A 21,390-nucleotide genomic window follows, 5' to 3' on the forward strand; every position below is an offset into this window, starting at 1 on the left:
AACCACATTGAAACACTCCTCACACACGCACACCCCAACCACACTGACTGAAACACTCCTCACACACACACCCCAACAACACTGACTGAAACACTCCTCTCTCTCTCTCTCTCTCTCTCTCTCTCTCTCTCTCTCACACACACACACACACACACACACACACACCCCGACCACACTGACTGAAACACTCCTCACACACACACACACACACACACACACGCTCACCCCAACCACACTCCTCACCCGCAGACACACACATACTCACAGATAACCCAACCACTCTGTCCAGACAGCTGCTGTCCAGGCTCCTCCCCCTGATGACACACACCTGTCCATCATGATGGGGAGCAGGAACCAACCAGTAATGCAGGTGGACTGTAGCTCCGCCCTCTGGCCTACACAGTTCCACCCACTAACACTGACACACTCACTATAACACACTGCAGTACAGTTCACTATAACACTGACTCCCCAACTCACCCTAAAACCAAACACTAGACAACAAAGACACTACAAACATATCACTGAACAGCAGAGTCTACAAACAGGATGAATTATTAATAGGGAGACCAGTCAGAAATACATAAGGAACAGATGATTATGGCCTTCAGTGGTTTACTCATGAACCCTAGGGCACACACACACACACACACACACACACACACACACACACACACACACACACTATAATGTTACCTGAGTGTGTCCAGTCTGCAGTGTGGATCCTCCAGTCTAGCAGAGAGCAGCTTCACTCCTGACTCTCCTGGGTGGTTGTAGGTCAGATCCAGTTCTTTCAGGTGTGAGGGGTTTGAGCTCAGAGCTGAAGCCAGAGAAGAACAACCTTCCTCTGTGACCAGACAACCAGACAATCTGCAGAAAGGAGAGAGAGAGAGAGAGAGAGAGAGAGAGAGAGAGAGAGAGAGAGAGAGAGAGAGAGAGAGAGAGAGAGAGAGAGAGGAGATGTGATCACAGATCAGTCTTCATGGAGCAGCTAGAGAGGCTGGGAACTGTAGTGAAGGTTCCTCCACTCTCATCTCCAAGATGGCGTCCTCCGTGCAGACGGCTTTGTTCACTCTTCTCCACATCACTGCTGCTTGTGTTTATTTGAGCTCTTATGTTTATTCTCACCCTTCAGAACTCTAGTGCACTATTAACCTACATCAGAAGAACCTAAAACTGGACTTACACTGTGTGATATCAGAGGTATAATAAGACTGTTACATGTCACACTGTAGGAGATGATGCCTGTAAAATCTTCTATATGTGACTGTGTGATGTCATGTGATAACACTGTCACATTACTGCATCTCTGAATCAGAGGAAGATATTTCATGTTTAGTACAGAGAAAGGACAAGTGACACTGCTGAGAACAGCCTAAGAAACCCAAGGGATGCAGACTTACATATGTGTGGGGTTTATGGAGCTCTGTTGATGTCATTATAAACAACAGTGCTGTAATCCAGGAGTCTTCTCTTTATGAAGAAGCTGATTCCTGCTCTATTAGTAGAGGAACTGAACTCTACACCTTCAGTTCAGTTTATTGTCACCTCTATCATTCACCTTCAGATTATACAGAAGTGAGATACTGTTCTCCACAGATCATAATGCTCAGATACCACATACAGAAACATAATCACCACCAAGATCATGGAGCGACTGCTACTCCACCTCCTCACACCTCCAGTTCAGCAGTGGACCCACTACAGTTTGTCTACCAAGAAAAGGTGGGAGTGGAAGATGCCATCTCACACCTCCTCCACAGAACCCACTCTCATCTGGATAAAGGAGGCTGTACTGCCAGAATCATGGTTTTGCTTTTACTTCTCCAGTGCTTTTAACACCGTACAGCCCCTTTTGCTAAGAGACAAACGGACGGCAATAAATGTGACTAACACCTGAAAACCTGGATTACGGACGACCTCACTAGTAGACCACAGTATGTCAGGCTGGAGAGCTGCACATCAGAAACGTCATTAGTATCACAGGAGCACCACAGGGAACTGAACTGTCCCCTTTTCTCTTCACACTTTACACTTCTGACTTCAGCTACAACTCTGAGACCTGCCACATGTAGAAGTTCTCAGATGACACAGTTGTTCTTGGATGTGTCAGAGATGGACAGGAAGGAGATTACAGAAACCTAGTGAAGGACTTTGTTGTATGGTGTCAGAAGAACCACCTTCTGCTAAATACTTCAAAGACAAAAGAGATGGTGGTGGACTTCCGTCAGTCTGGACAGACTCCAAGACACATCTCAATAGAGGGGAGTGATGTAGAGGTAGTCAGTACCTACAAGTACGTCAGGGTACACTTGAATAATAAACTGAACTGGTCAATTAACACTGACTCTCTGTACAGGAAGGGCCAAAGCTCACTTTATTTTTTAATGAATGAATTAATTAATTTTTTAAGTAGGCTGAGGTCCTTTAAGATTTGCAAAACATTGATACATATTTTACCAATCTGTGGTGGCCAGTGTCCTTTATGCTGTTGTGTGCTGGGGAGGCAGCATTATAAAGAAAGAGGAAACACGTCTAAATAATCTGATCGACACTGAGCTGTTCTGTTCTCTGTTCTCACTGACTGTGGTCTGTCTGTAGAATCAGAATCAGATTTATTCATCATACATTGTACAAGTACAAGATGAAATGTTTTTTTTGCCCAGGGCCCAGTGTTAAAGCACGTAGACGCGCCACCTTCACAGAATGGGGGAGAAACATAGAGAGATAACACCAGGAGGAGACAAAAAAAATATGACCACAGATTATTCTCGCGAACAGGACAACAGTCTGTGTGCATGCAAAAAATCCCCATAGCACATACAGCATTGATAACACAGACAGTAAGCAGTGAGAGGTGTGATTCATTCAGAGAGGGAGGGGGGGCAGAGGCCTGGCACAGAGTTTTTTTTCCAAAGTTCGCGGTGGAAGGCGAGAGCCATCTCTGACAGTCTCTGTGTGGGGGTAGGAGCAGGCAACCAAGACGACAAAGATGTAAGAAGGTACAGTACACAGCTGCAGAGTGGTGTTTGTGTAAGAAGGTACAGTACACAGCTGCAGAGTGGTGTGTGTGTAAGGTACAGTACACAGCTGCAGAGTGTTGTGTGTGTAAGAAGGTACAGTACACAGCTGCAGAGTGGTGTGTGGAGGCCCAGAGTGACCAGCTTCTCTGTGAGCTGTTGTGTAATGATGGTATTGAAAGTGGAGATGATGTAGATAAACATCCTGACGTGTCTTTGTTCTCTAGATGTGTGAGAGTCACGTGTAGTTCACTGGATACAGCGTCCTCACCAGATCTATTTACATTATATGATTATTGAAGGGGATCAAAGTAGGAGGCAGGAGGGTCTAATATGCTGCATGACTGAACTCTCAAAACATTTCATGGTGATGGAGGTCAGAGCTACAGGACCAACCAAGAAGAATCTCTGTTGAATATAACAAATCTCACCTGAGTGTCTCCAGTTTACAGTGTGAACTCCTCAGTCCAGCAGAGAGCTGCTCCACTCCTGAATTGTTCAGGTCGTTGTTACTAAGGTCCAGTTCCTTCAGGAGGGATTTTTCCATTTGCAAAACTGATGACAGATTTTCACAAGTCTTTCCCCCAAGATTACAGAGAGCCAGACTGCAAGTAGATACAACAGATATTACTATACACTCTACAGCTGACACAACAGATATTACAATATAGACATGTTTTATTATTAAAAAACTGCATACATATTTTGTTTATCACATTTAGATGTTAGTGTGTTTAGAGAACATAACTGCATAATAAAAATGACCACCAGGTGTCATTGTTAGTCATTAACCCATATGGTTGCATCTCAAGGGGATGATACAGGATAAACCAGAGCATCTTTTAACCTCTGCTAATAACTTTGACTGCTTCACTACTACAAAGTGTGATCACTTGTGGGTTGTGTAAATGTAAAATAACCTAAATTAATAGTAGGCTATATTGTAAAAATGGTGATTGAGGAATATTTCAGAGTAACGTTGAAGGTTCATTTTGAGTTATACAAACCCTGAATAAACCAAGTAGGTGTAGCCCCTCTATAGGGGGTGTGGTGCAGTTTACTGGAGTCGTGGGTTTGGGTCTCCTCAGTTAAAATGGTGGCTCTCAATTTAGATTAACTCACCCACTATTACTTTCCTCTCACTACTATGATGATATAAACTCCTGATATGTGACGCTCAGTGAGTGGAGACCAACACAAAGTACTCTAAACACAAACCTACATTATAAACCACACTAACATTAATCAGATTAATCAACTCACATATTATTTGTGATTTGTGTTAATATGTCATAACACATTTTTAGCCCCTATTCCACACTAATGATCAGAATGATCACCTCACCTCCACCTCCTCTAATAATCTAATCATATGCTGCGGGACTGGTGGAGTCCTCTGTCCTTACACTCATTAATCTGAACATGTCTGACACACCTGAATATCTGACACACCTGAACTTGTTGTCTCTCCTCATCCCACCGTGGGTGGTGAACACCGGTTCACTCAGTGAATCATCCCACATCCCCGGTAGATCGGTGCCACTACCGAGCGGTGAACCAACACTCGCGATGCGGGATGTCGTTATCTCTTGTGATATCAGGGTGCTATCGGTCAGCTCGTCGTCCCTCAACCAACAACGTCAATAAAACTACTAACTAGTACCGTTAGCCGTAATAATTAATAAACTTATACCGACTCTTCCCCCATCACGCTATCTTAGAGGTCTCCACTATTAAAGATGTTTAAACAACATCCCCAGAACTAACATGGCTGATTCTCTGACTGTGATGCTAATGCTAATATCTGAGTCTCTGAGGTAAATTGTAACACTCGAGGGAGGAAGCATGACGAGTGTCGAATGGTGCAACATGAAACGTTTTAATACACACAAACACGTGAAGCTCCGAGCGGAGGGCAAGAACAGATACACCTCTCTCACACAGGCACAAAGCTTTAGACAAAGACGAGCACAAGACACTGCGCAAACGCACATTAAATAGGTGATGAACACAGACCCTCGTGATCTCGAGACAAGGCACAGGTGAGACTACGAACATGCTCACAAACCACTGTTGCCAACTCCTCAGTAAGGAAAGTCGCTATTGGTTGTCCTAAAAGTCGCTAGAAGTCGGTAAATGACGTCATCTCCTAATTTGCATAATACATGTTTTTGAAGATGTAAAAGAATAACGTTGGGAGAGAAGAAAATGAGTAAAAAACACCCTAAATATGTTAGAACTACATATGAACAACATCTGTTGCCTTTGAAATAGGCAGTCAATTCTCAAAAGAACTACATGACTTTAATGCTTTGTATAAATAATTTTTACATAAATTACATAAATAGTTTTTTTGCTGTGTTGTTAAATGTTAGTATATGAGTAGCAGTTAGCAGGAACTAGTTGGCATAGAAATCAACCTTACAATACAGGCAGTATGCCCATGTATCATCTCCAATACATGGCTTCAACCAGCCTTGTAACGACTAACTCAGAGGGAGCAGGGGGCGGACACAATTGCGGAGAGAAACCATTTAATATGTGTGCTCTCGAAGGAGCGAACAAGAGACAAACAACCGATTGACATATCAGACTTAGACTTACGAGCACGACGGGGCATAATGAATAAAGAACGAACAAAATTATAACAACACTTCAATTATAACCGGTCAACTCTAGAGATATACAAAACACAGACACAACTCAAACTCACTAGGCAAGAAACTACTAAACACCAAATACACTTCTACCTTCAATTAAAGGAAACCAACTAAACAAAACCAAGTATGACACTCCGGAATGACTTCAACACAAAACACTACGACAGATAACGTAGATCCTACGACGTACAATCACGAAAACACACACGACTAACCAAGAGACTTGACTTTGAAACGGTATTACATTTCCACAAATGAACAGGGACAAAGAAGGAAAACACCAAAGAACTAAAACACGAATCACGAGGAAAAGCTAAACATAACACTTACGCACACAGACCGAAAGTAACACTCTGGAATGACCAAGAAACACCACCAGGATTTAACATAATATAACAGACAAGACTTGAACATGAAACTCTGCAGAGACGCACATACATAGAAACAATCACCAGCAACTCAGGAAACAAAAGCAGGCATCTAAATACTAAAACCAGATAACCCTTAATTACATACAGGTGAAACTAATGACTCAGAACAAGGGGATGAACATGACGTGGAAACTACGTAAAAGTGCACATGGAAAAGGAAAACAAAACCAACAAGTCCATGATTGACATGGGGGGGGGACCACGTTACAAGCCTTTAAATTCAGGATTTGATTCCCATTCTTTCCTGTATTTTTGAGAATAGAGTTTAGAGTGAGACATGATGAGCAAGTTAGCTAGATGTTAAGCTTTCACAGAAATGCACTGTGGACGAGTCGAGTGACCGGCTACGTGGTGAATGAGGTGAAGAATGACTGAGACTGTGTGAGTTAAATTCATTGATTTCTTTTCGTGTCTCACATATTTACATCCCCCGTCGGCGGCAGCTTTGGGCATGCACAGTTCATTTGCAGTGTGGACGTGGAGCGGTGAGGGTCTGCTCTGAGTGTGAGACTGCACTGAGTGTTGTGGGGCTCACGGCAGCACCCGCCGGGGCTCACGGCCCAGAGGACAGCAACTGAAGGGCGTGTTTGTTCAGAGTCGGCAAAAGTCTCCAATAACACCACAAAAAGTCGCTAGATTTGTCGCTAGTCGCTTTTTACTACAAAAAGTCGCTAGAGGGTCTGAAAAGTCGCTAAATATAGCGACAAAGTCGCTAAGTTGGCAACACTGTCACAAACGACCCACACCCACGGAAGTACATGGACATAACGGCACGCAGACAACGTAGCGACATACCCACAGGGAAGGGTCCGGAGCTGTGACCGTAACATAAATAGAGACAGCAAACTCTTACAGTGAATATACATCTGTGACTTATATTCACAAGACTAGTTAACCTGCGGGTACATAGACGACAAACTCAGACAAATCTGACAGAAATACAATTAGCTAGCTAAATTAGATAGACTTTGTATAAAATACACATTTTCATGATTTCCTACAGTTGACCTCACCTCAGTAAATCTAAACAGCTCCCTTAATGCTATTGGCCACTGAAATTACATCATAACATCTCTGGTCATGGGCCCGCACAACATCATATTTGATGGTCAATCAAATTGCCATCGCTAGTTTCAAGTTTTTCCTTTTCATGGATTACATTACTGCCTTTGATGTATTCAAATTGTACAATTTTAATAGTTTGTGGAGTGTATTAATTTTACTTTTTTTTTACATTTTTATTTTATTAAAAGTAAACAGACTTCATAATTATACAACAGCAAACAAGGTTATTAATAGAAACAAGGTGTGACGAACGGGGTGGAGCGAAGGACGAGACACGGAATCCTTGCTACAGACGTCACTTTATTTCGTCCACACAGAGATTGCGCAATAGCGCACGAGGAACATATAACGTACTCACAGAAACGTGTAGACTATAGACAACGACGAGCACAGGACACTGCGCGAGCGCACATTAAATAGACAAGACACATTAGCCCCACGTGATCACGAGACGATTCACAGGTGAGACTTATTAATCACATGACAAAACCCTAACCACGTATATCCACTGACGCAGACAAAGCACGTGGACAACGTTTACACATGCCCAAAAGGGAGGGGCCGGGGTCCTCAACGTGACAGACGCCCCATCCAAGGGCACTACCCGTACACATTAAACGGAACAGAAACAAATACACAGACTGGCATACTCACACAAAGAGGCACAAACGGGAACAGGGGGTTTGGCAAACACACGGGAAGACTGACAAACACTGGCACAGTCAAACACATAACAGGCACCAGGCTGTGCGCCAGGAGTAGAGATAAGAGGGGAGAGCAGTGCGGGAGCCGCAGTGGTCGGTCCTCCGCCAGGCTTCGCTGCGAAGCCTCCGCTGGGAGCAGCGCGGCTGGCGGACGCACCTGGTACAGCGCGACTGGCTTGCGCGCCTGGTGCAGTGCGGCTGGCTTGCGCGCCGAGTGCAGCGCGGCTGGCTTGCGCGCCTGGAGCACCGCGGCTGGCGGACGCCCCGTGCGGGCCGTTTGGGTTTCCTCGTCAATGTCCATGTCTTCCTCCTTCACCCGGCTCCACTCCATGGACTGCTTTGGGCTGCCACCCCGGGAGTAGTCCATTGCGCTCTCGCCGGAGCGATCGGAGGGTGGACGGCTCTCCGCACTCCCCTTAACGGTCCCAACGGATCTCTTCGAAGACGGCGGACTGTCCTCCTCCTCCTCCGTATAGGAGTCTTCCTCCGACTCACCGTAGTCAGCGGTGGGTGTGGAGCACCCCAACGGAGGGTAGTCCTCCTCCTCCTCCCCGCCCTCCTCTACGGTAGGAGTGGAACCCACGGGCGGAGGGAGGTAGTCGTCTTTCTCCGACTCCTCCTCCTCCTCCTCGCCGTGGTCGACAGGGGAAGCCTCGCTCACCGACGGGGGGTAGGCTTCCTCCCCCTCCTCTCCGTAGTAGACGGTGGAGGCGTCGCACAACGAGGGAGGGTAGTCTTTCTCGTCGTCCTCCTGCTCCTCCTCCTCCTCGGAGTCCTCGACCCCGAACTCGCTCTCGGGAGTCCCCTCCGTCCCGCAGAGCGCGAAGGAGCCTACCCGCAGGGGTGATGGATCCCTAGAGGGAGAGGGGCGGTACTTCTCCCACAGCCTTACTGCCTCTTGGCGGAGCCTCTCCGCCGCCTCGGGGTCGTGGTGCTCCCGCGCCTGACGCAGCAGGAACGCGCAGATCGGGTCCTGCTCCATTGTCGTAGCGGTTCCGTAGCGCGGGGGGAAGTTCCTCTCCTCTCCCTCCTCCTCCTGTTCGTGGTCGCCCTTCCGCAGGGGCGGAAGTGCCCGGGAAGGAGAGGGGTGCCTCTCGACCCATACCCGCGCGGCTGTCCGGCGGTACTCTTTCGCCAGCTCGGGTATGGCAGTCTCCCGAGCCGCACACAACAGGTACGCACACTCCGGGTCCTGCATTAGCAGCTCCAGAGTCGGCATGGAGCCGCGACGCGGGGGGGAGGAAGACGGGTGGTGATGCCGCTTACCCGGCTTCTTGTCCTTCTTGGGCTTTGGCTTGTAGCCTGGCATGTCTTGGTGTCTCTTGTCGGCGAGGAACATATAACGTACTCACAGAAACGTGTAGACTATAGACAACGACGAGCACAGGACACTGCGCGAGCGCACATTAAATAGACAAGACACATTAGCCCCACGTGATCACGAGACGAATCACAGGTGAGACTTATTAATCACACGACAAAACCCTAACCACGTATATCCACTGACGCAGACAAAGCACGTAGACAACGTTTACACACGCCCAAAAGGGAGGGGCCGGGGTCCTCAACGTGACACAAGGTTGTTATTTAAAGACAACACTGTTTCATGTGCTCCCAGTTTTAGTTGACCAATAATATTAGCATATTTGTTATGCTATTTGTTACTTTTTATAATATAGTAGTAGTGGCAGTACTCACTCGCTCGCTCTCTCTCTCTCTCTCTCTCTCTCTCTCACTCTCTACCTAAATATGTCACTAAAATAACACCATCTGAAGATAAGTGACTCCTACACTTATAGGGCTAGATAGGGAAACCGAGTGCAGCCATTTATGAAATCAGCCAAGATGACTAAAATATTAATATCAGGAAATATGTAAAGAAGACATGCTGACTTTTATAAAATTACACTATAATACCTTCACAGATTAACATGTCCATTCCAGAATGAATTCACAGAAATCTCACCTGAGTGTCTCTAGTTTATAGTGTGAATTCTTCAGTCCATCAGAGAGCTGCTCCACTCCTGAATCCTGCAGGTTGTTGTTATTAAGGTCCAGATGTTTCAGGGAGGAGATTTCTGTTTGTAGACCAGATGTGAGAGATTTGCAAGACTCCACAGTGAGATGACAGCCAGCTAGTCTGTAAAGGAGGAGTAAATAAAATAGTTCAGTGCAGTTCGAACAGACGATTTGAAATGACACAGAAAGAGCGATCCTGCAGATGATGAAAATATTCAGGCCTTTAAAAGTTCTGCTCCAGTAACAGTTCTTTATTAGAAACAGTGCCACCTTTAACAAAATAGTTTTAGTCAGCAGTTTGTTCACTGCTTATGGAGAATGACTGTAAAAAATAAATGGACTGACATATCCAAAGTTTACAAAAGGTGCATCATTCTTTTACTCCAGTGTGTGACAACAAGCCCAAATACAGCCACAGACAACCTACCTCACTGTAATGACTGACACAGACAACCTCCCTCACTGTAGTGACTGACACAGCCAACCTCCCTCACTGTAGTGACTGACACAGCCAACTTACCTCCCTGTAGTGACCGACACAGCCAACCTACCTCACTGTAGTGACCGACACAGCCAACCTCCCTCACTGTAGTGACTGACACAGCCAACCTACCTCACTGTAGTGACTGACACAGCCAACCTACCTCACTGTAATGACTGACACAGCAAACCTACCTCACTGTAGTGACAGACACAGCTAACCTCTCTCACTGTGGTGACTGACACAGCCAACCTACCTCACTGTAATGACTGACACAGTCAACCTACCTCACTGTAGCGACTGACACAGCCAACCTACCTCACTGTAGTGATGGACTGTTTCATAGGAAATTCAATAAAGTAAGCCTGAATAAACTACCTGCCCTAAATGCCTTCTCACCTGGAAATAGATCAATTCTTCCGCCCACTAAAAACTAAACCATTCAGTGAAGTAAACATGTGACAGACCTGTGATTACTCTGTAACTCTAAATAAACTTTAATTAGTTTGATCAATCATTTTTCATACAATCATCACTTTGTTATCCAATCCAGTAGCTGTTCTCTTGGTACGCCAGGCACCACACACACACACACACACGCACACGCACACACACACACACACACACACACACACACACACACCTTCCTCTCTCCCAATCTCCTGATCACTGATTACCTGTACCTAGTTTGTCTCCATGTTTCCTCCCTTAAGTTCACAGGAACACCGTCCTGTGCTGCTCATAGTTCCTCACTACTGAGTGCGAGATGACACTCTCACTTTACTGCCCGTTATCTACTAGATTTGATTCTCTGCAGCATCACAACACCAGGAGATCAACTGCCAGCACTGTTTACATTTCTGTTTGTTTGTCCTTTGATTGTTCACTATGGATAATAAAAACACTCCAAACATCTCACTCCCTCTCTGATCCCATCACAGAAACATTTCTGTGTGACTAACAAAAATATTTGGAGATCTTTATAGAAGACAACATGCTAGCCTTTATAAAACTACCTCAGTGCCTTCACACCTTTCCATTCAAGAATGAACTCACAATAAACTCACCTGAGTGTCTCCAGTTTACAGTGTGAACTCTTCAGTCCAGCAGAGAGCTGCTCCACTCCTGAATCCTGCAGGCTGTTGTTATTAAGGTCCAGATGTTTCAGGGAGTTTTCTGTTTTTAGATTTGAAGTGAGATATCCACAAGACTTCACAGTGAGATAACACCCAGCTAGTCTGTAAAGGAGTAAATACAGTACAGAGTGCAGTTCAGTCAGATGATGAGGAATCACGGAAACAGTGTAATGAAGCAGATCTGTAAATATTGAGATGTTTAATGTTATTGTTGTGGATAATATGTTTCCCACGTATTACCAAATACGTTTCCCACATATTACCAATTACTGACATAAGGTGTTTAATATTTTTAGTGTTGTGGAAAACTCACCTGAGTGTCTCCAGTTTACAGTGTGAATTCTTCAGTCCAGCAGAGAGCTGCTCCACTCCTGAATCCTGCAGATAGTTGTTATTAAGGTCCAGATGTTTCAGGGAAGAATTTTCTGTTTGTAGAGCTGATGTGAGATATTCACAAGACTTCACAGAGAGATAACAGCCAGTTAACCTGAAAAGGAGAAAATTCAGAGCAGAATGTAGTTCAGTCAGAGGATGTGGAATCACAGAAAATGTTTCATGAAACATGCAATTTTTAGATTAAAAATATAATGACTGCAAATATTTAAAGAAGAGGATGTATTATGCCTCAAAACTGTTTCAATGCCATGTACAGTTCAACTATCACGTGGGTCTGTATTTAGGGTGTGTGTGTGTGTGTGTGTGTGTGTGTGTGTGTGTGTGTATACGTGTGTGTGTGTGTGTGTATACGTGTGTGTGTATGTGTGTGTCTGTGTGTGTATACGTGTGTGTGTGTGTGTGTGTGTATGTGTGTGTGTGTGTGTGTGTGTGTGTGTGTGTGTGTGTGTGTGTGTGTGTGTGTGTGTGTTTGATGTTGGTCGTGGTCTGGACCCACTCCTGCTAGTGTTTTTTGTTGTCATGAATCCTACCTCCATCATTTCCATACAACCATATGCACCTGGACATGTTCACTTCCACTTTGTGAAGTATTGCTGAATTCGATAAGCATACTGAGTGTTTCTCTACTGTACGGGTGACCTGGTCTGTTGTCGATCTCTCATTTCTCACTTTTGTGTCGACTCTCTTGATTTTTCTTTGTTTGGTTTTTGCCTCTATTTATGTATAAATAAAATTCTATTAAATCCCTTCCATTTTAATTTGCACGCTTGCGTGTGCGTTCCGTGTTTAAAATGACATCTCCAAAATTTAGCACTTGTGCTTTTGTATCATACCTCATCCCTTTCTGTGTTATATTAGCATTTCCGTACAAGAATGAATTCACAAATCTCACCTGAGTGTCTCCAGTTGACAGTGTGAACTCTTCAGTCCAGCAGAGAGCTGCTCCACTCCTGAATCCTGCAGGTTGCTATAACTGAAGTCCAGCTCTTTCAGGGAGGATTTTTCTGTTTGTAGAGGTGATGCAAGTGATTTGCAAAACTCCTCAGTGAGGTTACAGCCAGTAAATCTGCATAAGAGGAGTAAATACAAAACTCTTAAATCAATTCTGTCTTTGACTGCCTGCATGAGAAATCAGGAATCAAACATAAATAACTGTACATTGTGCAACCAATTCAAATTCATGTTTTAATTTGAAAGTCACGTGTTCATCCATTTGTAAGAGATGTTGGTCATCTGGTGTCACGTTGCCGCTCTGCTCCTTCCTGAAGTGGGAGAACTTTTCTAACATCTCAATATTTCTACATCTGCTCCATCACACTATTTCTGTGATTCCTCGTCCTCTGACTGAACTGCACTCTGTACTGTATTTACTCCCAGCACTCGGTGGTGGTAAACACCTGGACCTTGTTGTGTTTGTCACTTGTCTTGTTTAGTGTAGTCAGCACCTCCTTCAGGTAGTGTGTGTGTTAGACATCAGTAGTCTCATATATTCAGCCTTATTTATGCCCTGTTGTATATTCAGAATCAGAATCAGACTTTATTTGTCATACATTGTACAGGTACAAGGTGCGAAATTTCATCCCCCCGGGACCCACAGTTAAAGCACCAGGAACCCAGAGTCGAGTCACCTACAGCGTGTGCACGTGCCACCAGGACTTCACAGGGTGGGGGAGAAACATAGAGAGATAACACTGGGAGGAGACAAAAAAATATGACCACAGATTATTCTCCGAACAGGACAACAGTCTGTGTGCATGCACAAAATCCTCATACCACATACAAGCATTTATAACACAGACAGTAAGCAGTGACAGGCGTTATTCATTCAGGGGAGGGGGGGGCAGTAGCCTGGCACACAGTCTTTGTGTCAAAGTTTGCGGTGGAAGGCGAGAGCCGGCTCTGACAGTCTCTGTAGGGGTAGGAGCACGTAACCAAGACGACGACCTTCTGGGAGAAATTTGTTTGGGCGCCAATGTAGCTAAGCAGAATGAAGAATTTAGCAAGGAGCTCGTCCAACTTCACACGTAGAGCATTGATTCCATCCACGATCGACTCCAAGCTTCTACCAACAGTCACAGTCTGTGTTCCAACAGCTCTACCTACCTCATCAATCATGTTGGGCACTTGGCGTGGGCGTTCGATAACTGACCCCACTCTTTTAATTTCCTGATACACCAGGGCAATGCCTAATCCAATCAGCAGAGCCACCGCAATCAAAGTTCCAAATAAGAACACGTCCTCAACATCTTCCAGGGAGAGAGGCGCAAGACACAAACTACGCCACATCCCCCCTGAGTCATGCACATATCCAGCTGAGAACGTTCCATCCAGACATGGGGGTTCTCCCGCACCATGACTCCTCGTGGAAAACATAGTGTCAATTGCGTTGAGAGACCACCTGATCAAATCCATTTTCTTTCCAAAATTTGAAGAGCAACGTCAGGTTACTAAGACAAAACAGAGAAACTAAGCTGTGCTGAAACAGAGGAAGGGAGTGCCGGAGCAGAGATAAAGTGCGACCGCCTCTCTTGAAAGCTGGAAGAGAACGTTCTTATTATGTTCATATTATTGCACAAAAATATTATTATTAGTAGTATGTTTCTTTTCATTTTCGTTCATTTTCATTAAACACTTCAAATAAAGACCTGTTGTCAGGATAGCATCCTCAGCTCACATATGAAACTACACTTCCCAGCATCCTCAGTGAGGACCGCACAGATCAGCATCTCTGGAATTTTTAAATATTACAGCTGACACTCATTAAGACTCCATATAAACTCACATCTAGGTCTTCATAGTTGCAAAGTAGAGCTGGGCGATTAATCGATATTATCTATTAATTCGAATTTACAGTTAAGGATGATGTGTTTTCATGAAAATCGATTTTCTGAGTTTTAATTTTCACCACCGACGCTGCACTGTGGGCTCCCGTAGTTCAGTGAGTTTAGCACCTCCCACCTATCCACCCTCAACACACACACACACACACACACACAAACATGACGGCAGAGCTTGTGCCCAAGAAAAGAGCAACTAGCTCCGTGATCTGGAGTTGGTTTGGTTTTGCGGCGTCAGACGTAGACCAAACAAGTCCTCGCTGTAAGGTGTATTTGAAACCGATAGAGGGAGAGAGCGAAGAGTAGGCTACTATTGTTTAGTTGCGTTGTGAATAAAGTTTCCCTCTGCGGGATATTTTGGATTAAGCAGTTTCTGCCTTGGTTACCGAACTCGGATTATACTTTCGCGAGTGACCTTAGAGCGCGAACCTGCACAAACGGCGGAAGCGTTTATACGTCCGAAACGATATGTATATCGTTAGTAGTATATATAAAGAAACACCCCTCAAAAACAGGGGAAGAAACATTTACTTGACAAAAATTAATGTTGCATTGTGTTCCAGGTTTGAAAAGTGCTGGAATTTAGGCTAAAGTGAGGGCAGCCCTGTTCTTAATCAGAATGTAGACACGCAGTGACTGTCAGTACGCAACATGCAACAATTGTTAAATTGTATTTGTTTTACATTTTATTAAAAAGGGCACCAAATTATTTATATCTATTTATTTTTTGAGGGTGTGTTTATTTATTTATTTTAAGTTTGAGGGTGCATTGTGTCAGTGCTTAAACTATGTTGGAGAAAGCCTTCTAAAAGTGTGACGTTCGGCGAGGGACGAAGGACGAGACATGAAATCCTTCTGGACTGACGTCACTTTTAGTTTATTTACATATAAAGCGCATAAAGCGCACGAAGAACATAGAACTCACACACAGCAACGTGTAAACCTTAGACAACGACGAGCACAGGACACTGCGCGAGCGCACATTAAATAGACAAACCACATTAGCCCCACGTGATTACGAGACGATTCACAGGTGAGACATATTATCACACGACATAACCATAACCACGGAGATCCACTGACGCAGACAATGCACGTGGACAAGGTAAACACACGCCCAAAAGGGAGGGGCCGGGGTCCTCAACGTGACAAAAAGTTACTGGATGTTCTCACTTGTTTACAATTGTTTTTTGCTTGTTTCTGGTTGCACTTCAACCCCAAAGGGGAAATTTAAGTGAAAAATAAATTTAAACTTTTTTTAACCATTTCTTTATCATCTGTAGTTTTTTAGTAGAGGAAAATAAATCTATTAAAATCGAAAATCAGATTAATTAAAAATTAATTGAAGATTTTTTTTGGGGGGGGGGCATATCGCCCAGCTCTATTGCAAAGTATTGCTAAGAATTTCCCTTGATCAGCTGGATTCTCAAAGGTATCGACTCGTGTTAATGAAAGAAATGTTGATAGGGAAGACATGGACTTATAAATATTTATTTACTGAAAGCAAAGGTAATGCCATATGTGATTTGTGTGGGGAGGACAGAGAGCTGTGATTAGAATTATATCTAAGGTGAAGTTTGTTAATTTGTGATATAAGCATATGATGATGTACAAAATTGAAGACAATTGTAACTAGATTGTAACTAAAAACTAGATTAGCACACAAAGGTGTTTCCACCAATAGGCTCCAGTTATTCAGGCTTTTCAGAGTGATGATCAAGGTCCAGGGTTTTTTCTACTTTGACAAAATCAATATGGCCAAGTGATACTCTACAACTATTTTACATCAGCATTTATCAATTGGCCTACTGATAGTCTTAGAGATACTTTAGATCAGGGATGGGCAACTGGCGGCCCGGGGGCCACACACTGCCCTCGTCCTCACTCAGTGCGGCCCGCAAATAGATCAACAATAATTTAATAATTAAAAGAAGAAAAAAAATCTGATAGAGCAGGACTTTTTTGTTCTTGTCACGTAGGGCTACGGCCCCCTCTCCTAGCTGTCACTCCGGTGTCCCTGTTCCTCGTGTCGGTGTTGTTCCTTGATCGTTTATCCCGCACTGCTTGTATGTTGTCCTGGTTTCCCTCTGTCTACCACGCATGTGTCATCATTGTGTTCAGCTGTCTAGTTTAGTCCTGTGTACTTGTATCTCTGTGTTTCGCCCGTTGTCGGTTATTTGTGGTTTGTTCGGTTTTGTGGATTGTCTCTGTCATCGCTGTTCTGGTATTTTCAGTCTCCGTCGTGTTTCTCCGTTGTGAATGGCTCTCCTGTTATGATTCTGTTATGTTATGACTCCTGCCTGTCCTGTTGACCACTTGGACGGCTCTCCCATTTTAACCCGTGCCTGTACAAACGACTTCGCCCATGGAATTCCCCTTATTAAATCTTGCTCTTCTCAGCGTTTGTGTCCGCCTCCTCGCTCCGCAGCGCGCTACGCGTTACACTTCTTTGATATGAAGGACTTCAAATTCCTTTTGCACTTTTTTTATTAAGCAAATTGTTTTGACTTTGTTGCTTATTAAGGACATGTCAATGCATTTATATGCAGAAAATAGATGTATGTTGGTGCAATAAACATACAGATCTGAATTAATTTAAAATGTGTTCTTATTGAAAATAATTTGTAGTGTCTTTCATATCCAATTATTTGAAGTGCGTGGTCATGTGGCCCTCCAATAATAGTGCTGAAAATTTTTTGGCCCTCTTTATCATGGAAGTTGCCCATCCCTGCTTTAGATGTTACATTATTTATCACTTAATATCATCACATGTCACATAATACTCATCTAAATGCTCATCTAATGCTCATCTAATGTGTCATCTAAATTTGTGGAGAGAAAAATATTTAACTCACTTTTATGGCCACTTTTTCCAAATCTGATGAGCACTACAAACATCAACTGTCATCAGAGGTGCAGTGTCTACACTGTTAGACCATGGGCTCTTCTTCAGTAAATGTTTTTACCAGTGTATCAGTCATTTTGCACTGATCTGGCATTAGGTTGGAATAACGTAAAGTAGCTTCTGAGTAGTTAAGGTGCTTTTGTCATGTTTGTGTAACTTGCTATATTTCTATGGGTGGTAGCTTTTGTGTACTGAAGCTTAATTTGTTGTTGAGTAACTGATGGCTTACACTACATTTTACAAGTAGCAGGCCCAACACTGTTACATAGTTACACAGAGCCAGACTACAACACAAAGTCATGACAGACTGCTCATGGATTGCTGCTAAAACACTCACTCACACAATGACTGACAGTCATTGAATTGATGACTGATTCACTCACTCATTGACTCGTGCACTGATTCACTTACTCACTCATTGATTCACTCATGACTGACTCATAGAGGGGATCACATTCCTGTAGCTGACTCGGACAGGATAAACCACACACATCTATAGCTGATTTGTTAACACAAACAAAACTGCTATTCCTCTGGAGAACCTCTCCTTCACCTTTAACAGCTAGATGGAGGTAGAGGAGGAGGTAGAGGAGCAGGTGGAGAGTGTGCACTGGTCTTAGCCACCCAGCCACTAAGGTGCGCCCCCAGCTGCGTCTAGGACCGATTCGTGTCCCCCAGCTGCTCATAATGCCCTGTGTGTGTACCCGTCCCTGTGTGTGTGTACCCGTCCCTGTGTGTGTGTGTGTGTGTGTGTGTGTGTGTGTGTACCCGTCCCTGTGTGTGTGTACCTGTCCCTGTGTGTGTACCCGTCCCCGTGTGTGTGTATCCGTCCCTGTGCGTGTACGCATCCATGTGCGTGTACCCGTCCCTGTGCGTGTACCCGTCCCTGTGTGTGTACCCGTCCCTGTGCGTGTACCCGTCCCTGTGTGTGTACCCGTCCCTGTGTGTGTACCCGTCCCTGTGCGTGTACCCGTCCCTGTGTGTGTACTCGACCCTGTGTGTGTACCCGTCCCTGTGTATGTACCCGTCCCTGTGTTTGTGCCCAACCTCCTGTTTCCCTTTGTGTCTTTGCCTCTTCCCATCATTGTCCCTGTGACTGTGTCAGTCCCTGTATTTCTGCCTTGCTTGTCTCCCCCTGTCCTCCGTGTCGGAGGCTGGCAGACCTGCACGGCTCTGGCTCCTCCCCTTGGTACAGGTCTTGGGTCGGTCTGCTGTTGCCGGGCACTCCAGGAGAAACGCCCCTCTGTGGGTGTTTTTGTCACAGCCCACCCTGACTCCTCCCCCGGGCTATATTTACATACGTATGTATCTTGTTTGTGTATGTACCTAACATGTATCTTGTTTGTGTCAGTGTATTTGTGTGTCTTGTTTGTGTCAGTGTGACCGGTGTGTTCCAGTGTATTTAAGTGTGTGTCTTGTTTGTGTCAGTGTATTTGTGTGTCTTGTTTGTGTCAGTGTATTTAAGTGCGTGTCTTGTTTGAGTCAGTGTATTTAAGTTTTAAGTGCGTGTCTTGTTTGTGTGAGTGTATTTGTGTGTCTTGTTTGTGTGAGTGTATTTAAGTGCATGTCTTGTTTGTCAGTGTATTTGTGTGTCTTGTTTGTGTGAGTGTATTTAAGTGCATGTCTTGTTTGTCAGTGTATTTGTGTATCTTGTTTGTGTGAGTGTATTTAAGTGTGTGTCTTGTTTGTGTGAGTGTATTTGTGTGTCTTGTTTGTGTGAGTGTATTTGTGTGAGTGTATTTGTGTGTCTTGTTTGTGTGAGTGTATTTGTGTGTCTTATTTGTGTGAGTGTATTTGTGTGTCTTGTTTGTGTGAGTGTATTTAAGTGCATGTCTTGTTTGTGTGAGTGTATTTAAGTGCATGTCTTGTTTGTCAGTGTATTTGTGTGAGTGTATTTGTGTGAGTGTATTTGTGTGTCTTGTTTGTGTGAGTGTATTTGTGTGTCTTGTTTGTGTGAGTGTATTTGTGTGTCTTATTTGTGTGAGTGTATTTGTGTGTCTTGTTTGTGTGAGTGTATTTAAGTGCATGTCTTGTTTGTGTGAGTGTATTTAAGTGCATGTCTTGTTTGTCAGTGTATTTGTGTGTCTTGTTTGTGTGAGTGTATTTAAGTGCATGTCTTGTTTGTCAGTGTATTTGTGTATCTTGTTTGTGTGAGTGTATTTAAGTGTGTGTCTTGTTTGTGTGAGTGTATTTGTGTGTCTTGTTTGTGTGAGTGTATTTGTGTGAGTGTATTTGTGTGTCTTGTTTGTGTGAGTGTATTTGTGTGTCTTATTTGTGTGAGTGTATTTGTGTGTCTTGTTTGTGTGAGTGTATTTAAGTGCATGTCTTGTTTGTGTGAGTGTATTTAAGTGCATGTCTTGTTTGTGTGAGTGTATTTAAGTGTGTGTCTTGCATGTCAGTAGTTGTTCTTGTGTGTGCGTGTTTACCGCTTAGAATAAATATTTCAGTTTTTTTGTGCCATGAGATAAACATGTAGCATGTGATATTCATGCATGTGTGTGTGTGTGTATCTGTGTGTGTGAGCTCTTTTCTGAGGTACTCCTCACTTAAGCTGCACATTAGATACACTCCTAAAGCATCTGCAACAGGGGTGTCAAACATACGGCCCACCAGGGGGTTAAGTCCAGCCCGTGGAATAAACCTGGATTATTAATGAAGAATAATCTCCATTTTATTTCAAATCTGCAGTTCCTATATTGTCTGATAGAGGCGTGTTTTGGTGTGTTCTGTGAAATGTCTTTGTCAAAAAAGAGAAAAGTGGATACAGTGTTGGATTTTTCAAGAAAAATGGAAAGTTCATGTGTTCAGAATTGCTTTCCAGATGTGGAAAATGTCACTGTGATCAGTTTTTATGCATAATGCACTTAAATAAATGTTTAACTGAGTAAAAGTGTTGTTGAAATTGCACATACGTTTTCATAGTATATTTAGTAAAAGGACAATTCATTTCATATGAAGAGTTTTATAATTTACTTTTTTGCACTAATACCGAGAAGAAAAAAAAGTGGACTTATTGTTAGTTCCATGTAATTTTGGAATCAGTTTACTGCTGGCCCCCTTGAGATCAGATTAAGTTGTATGTGGCCCCCAGACCAAAATTTGTTTGACACCCCTGATCTAAAATATTCAGTATTTAATCAATAACAATTCAATAATTTTTCCATTGTGGGAGTATATGTAATTTGTGGTCCACCATGCTTTCATTCATCAATATTGATTAGTGACTTTAGTAAATCTCCTTGTATAACAGTGTTATGGATCACTCACCGAGCTTTTCTACAGTTGGTGACAGCTGGGATGAGCCTCCTATAACCCTCCTCTGATGTGTTGTATTTATTCAGGTTCCACTCATTCCTCACATACTGTGAGTGGAGACGCAGGTAGGATACAGCTGAACACTGTGCAGGAGAAAGCTGCTTCTCTGAGGATTTAGCTGGAATTATATAGAAACAACTCAAATTCAAAAGGATAATAATAGTGTGACTCACATTCCTCTTACTGCTGCCTTTCATACTATCAGTGCAGCTGCTGAATTATTCACTGTAGTTACTCAATGATATGCCTGAAATCTGTTTGGTGAAAATTACATACACCAAATTCATCAGCCAAGACGTTTGGTGTTTGACATTTATTAATGTACAAGAATAAGAAAGAAAGGAAAAAAGAAACAAGAATAATATATCTAACAAGTATTTCACTCAGTAATTGTTTGGATGTGATAGTGTTGTTCAGTGTT

General features: G+C 43.6%; 1 protein-coding gene across 1 annotated transcript in view; it reads right to left on the bottom strand.

The window, feature by feature from the left end:
• Positions 1 to 21,390, bottom strand: part of LOC143492533 (uncharacterized) — a 695,466-nt gene that overhangs the window by 578,127 nt on the left and 95,949 nt on the right. Inside the window, exons 3-4 of the mRNA XM_076990860.1 lie at positions 12,805 to 12,978; positions 11,830 to 12,003 (exon numbers count right to left, since the gene is read on the bottom strand). Of these exons, the coding sequence (XP_076846975.1) occupies positions 11,830 to 12,003; positions 12,805 to 12,978 (348 nt within the window). The remainder of the gene's footprint in view (positions 1 to 11,829; positions 12,004 to 12,804; positions 12,979 to 21,390) is intronic.

The sequence above is a fragment of the Brachyhypopomus gauderio genome, unplaced genomic scaffold, assembly GCF_052324685.1.
Source record: "Brachyhypopomus gauderio isolate BG-103 unplaced genomic scaffold, BGAUD_0.2 sc78, whole genome shotgun sequence".
NCBI classification, from domain to species: domain Eukaryota; kingdom Metazoa; phylum Chordata; class Actinopteri; order Gymnotiformes; family Hypopomidae; genus Brachyhypopomus; species Brachyhypopomus gauderio.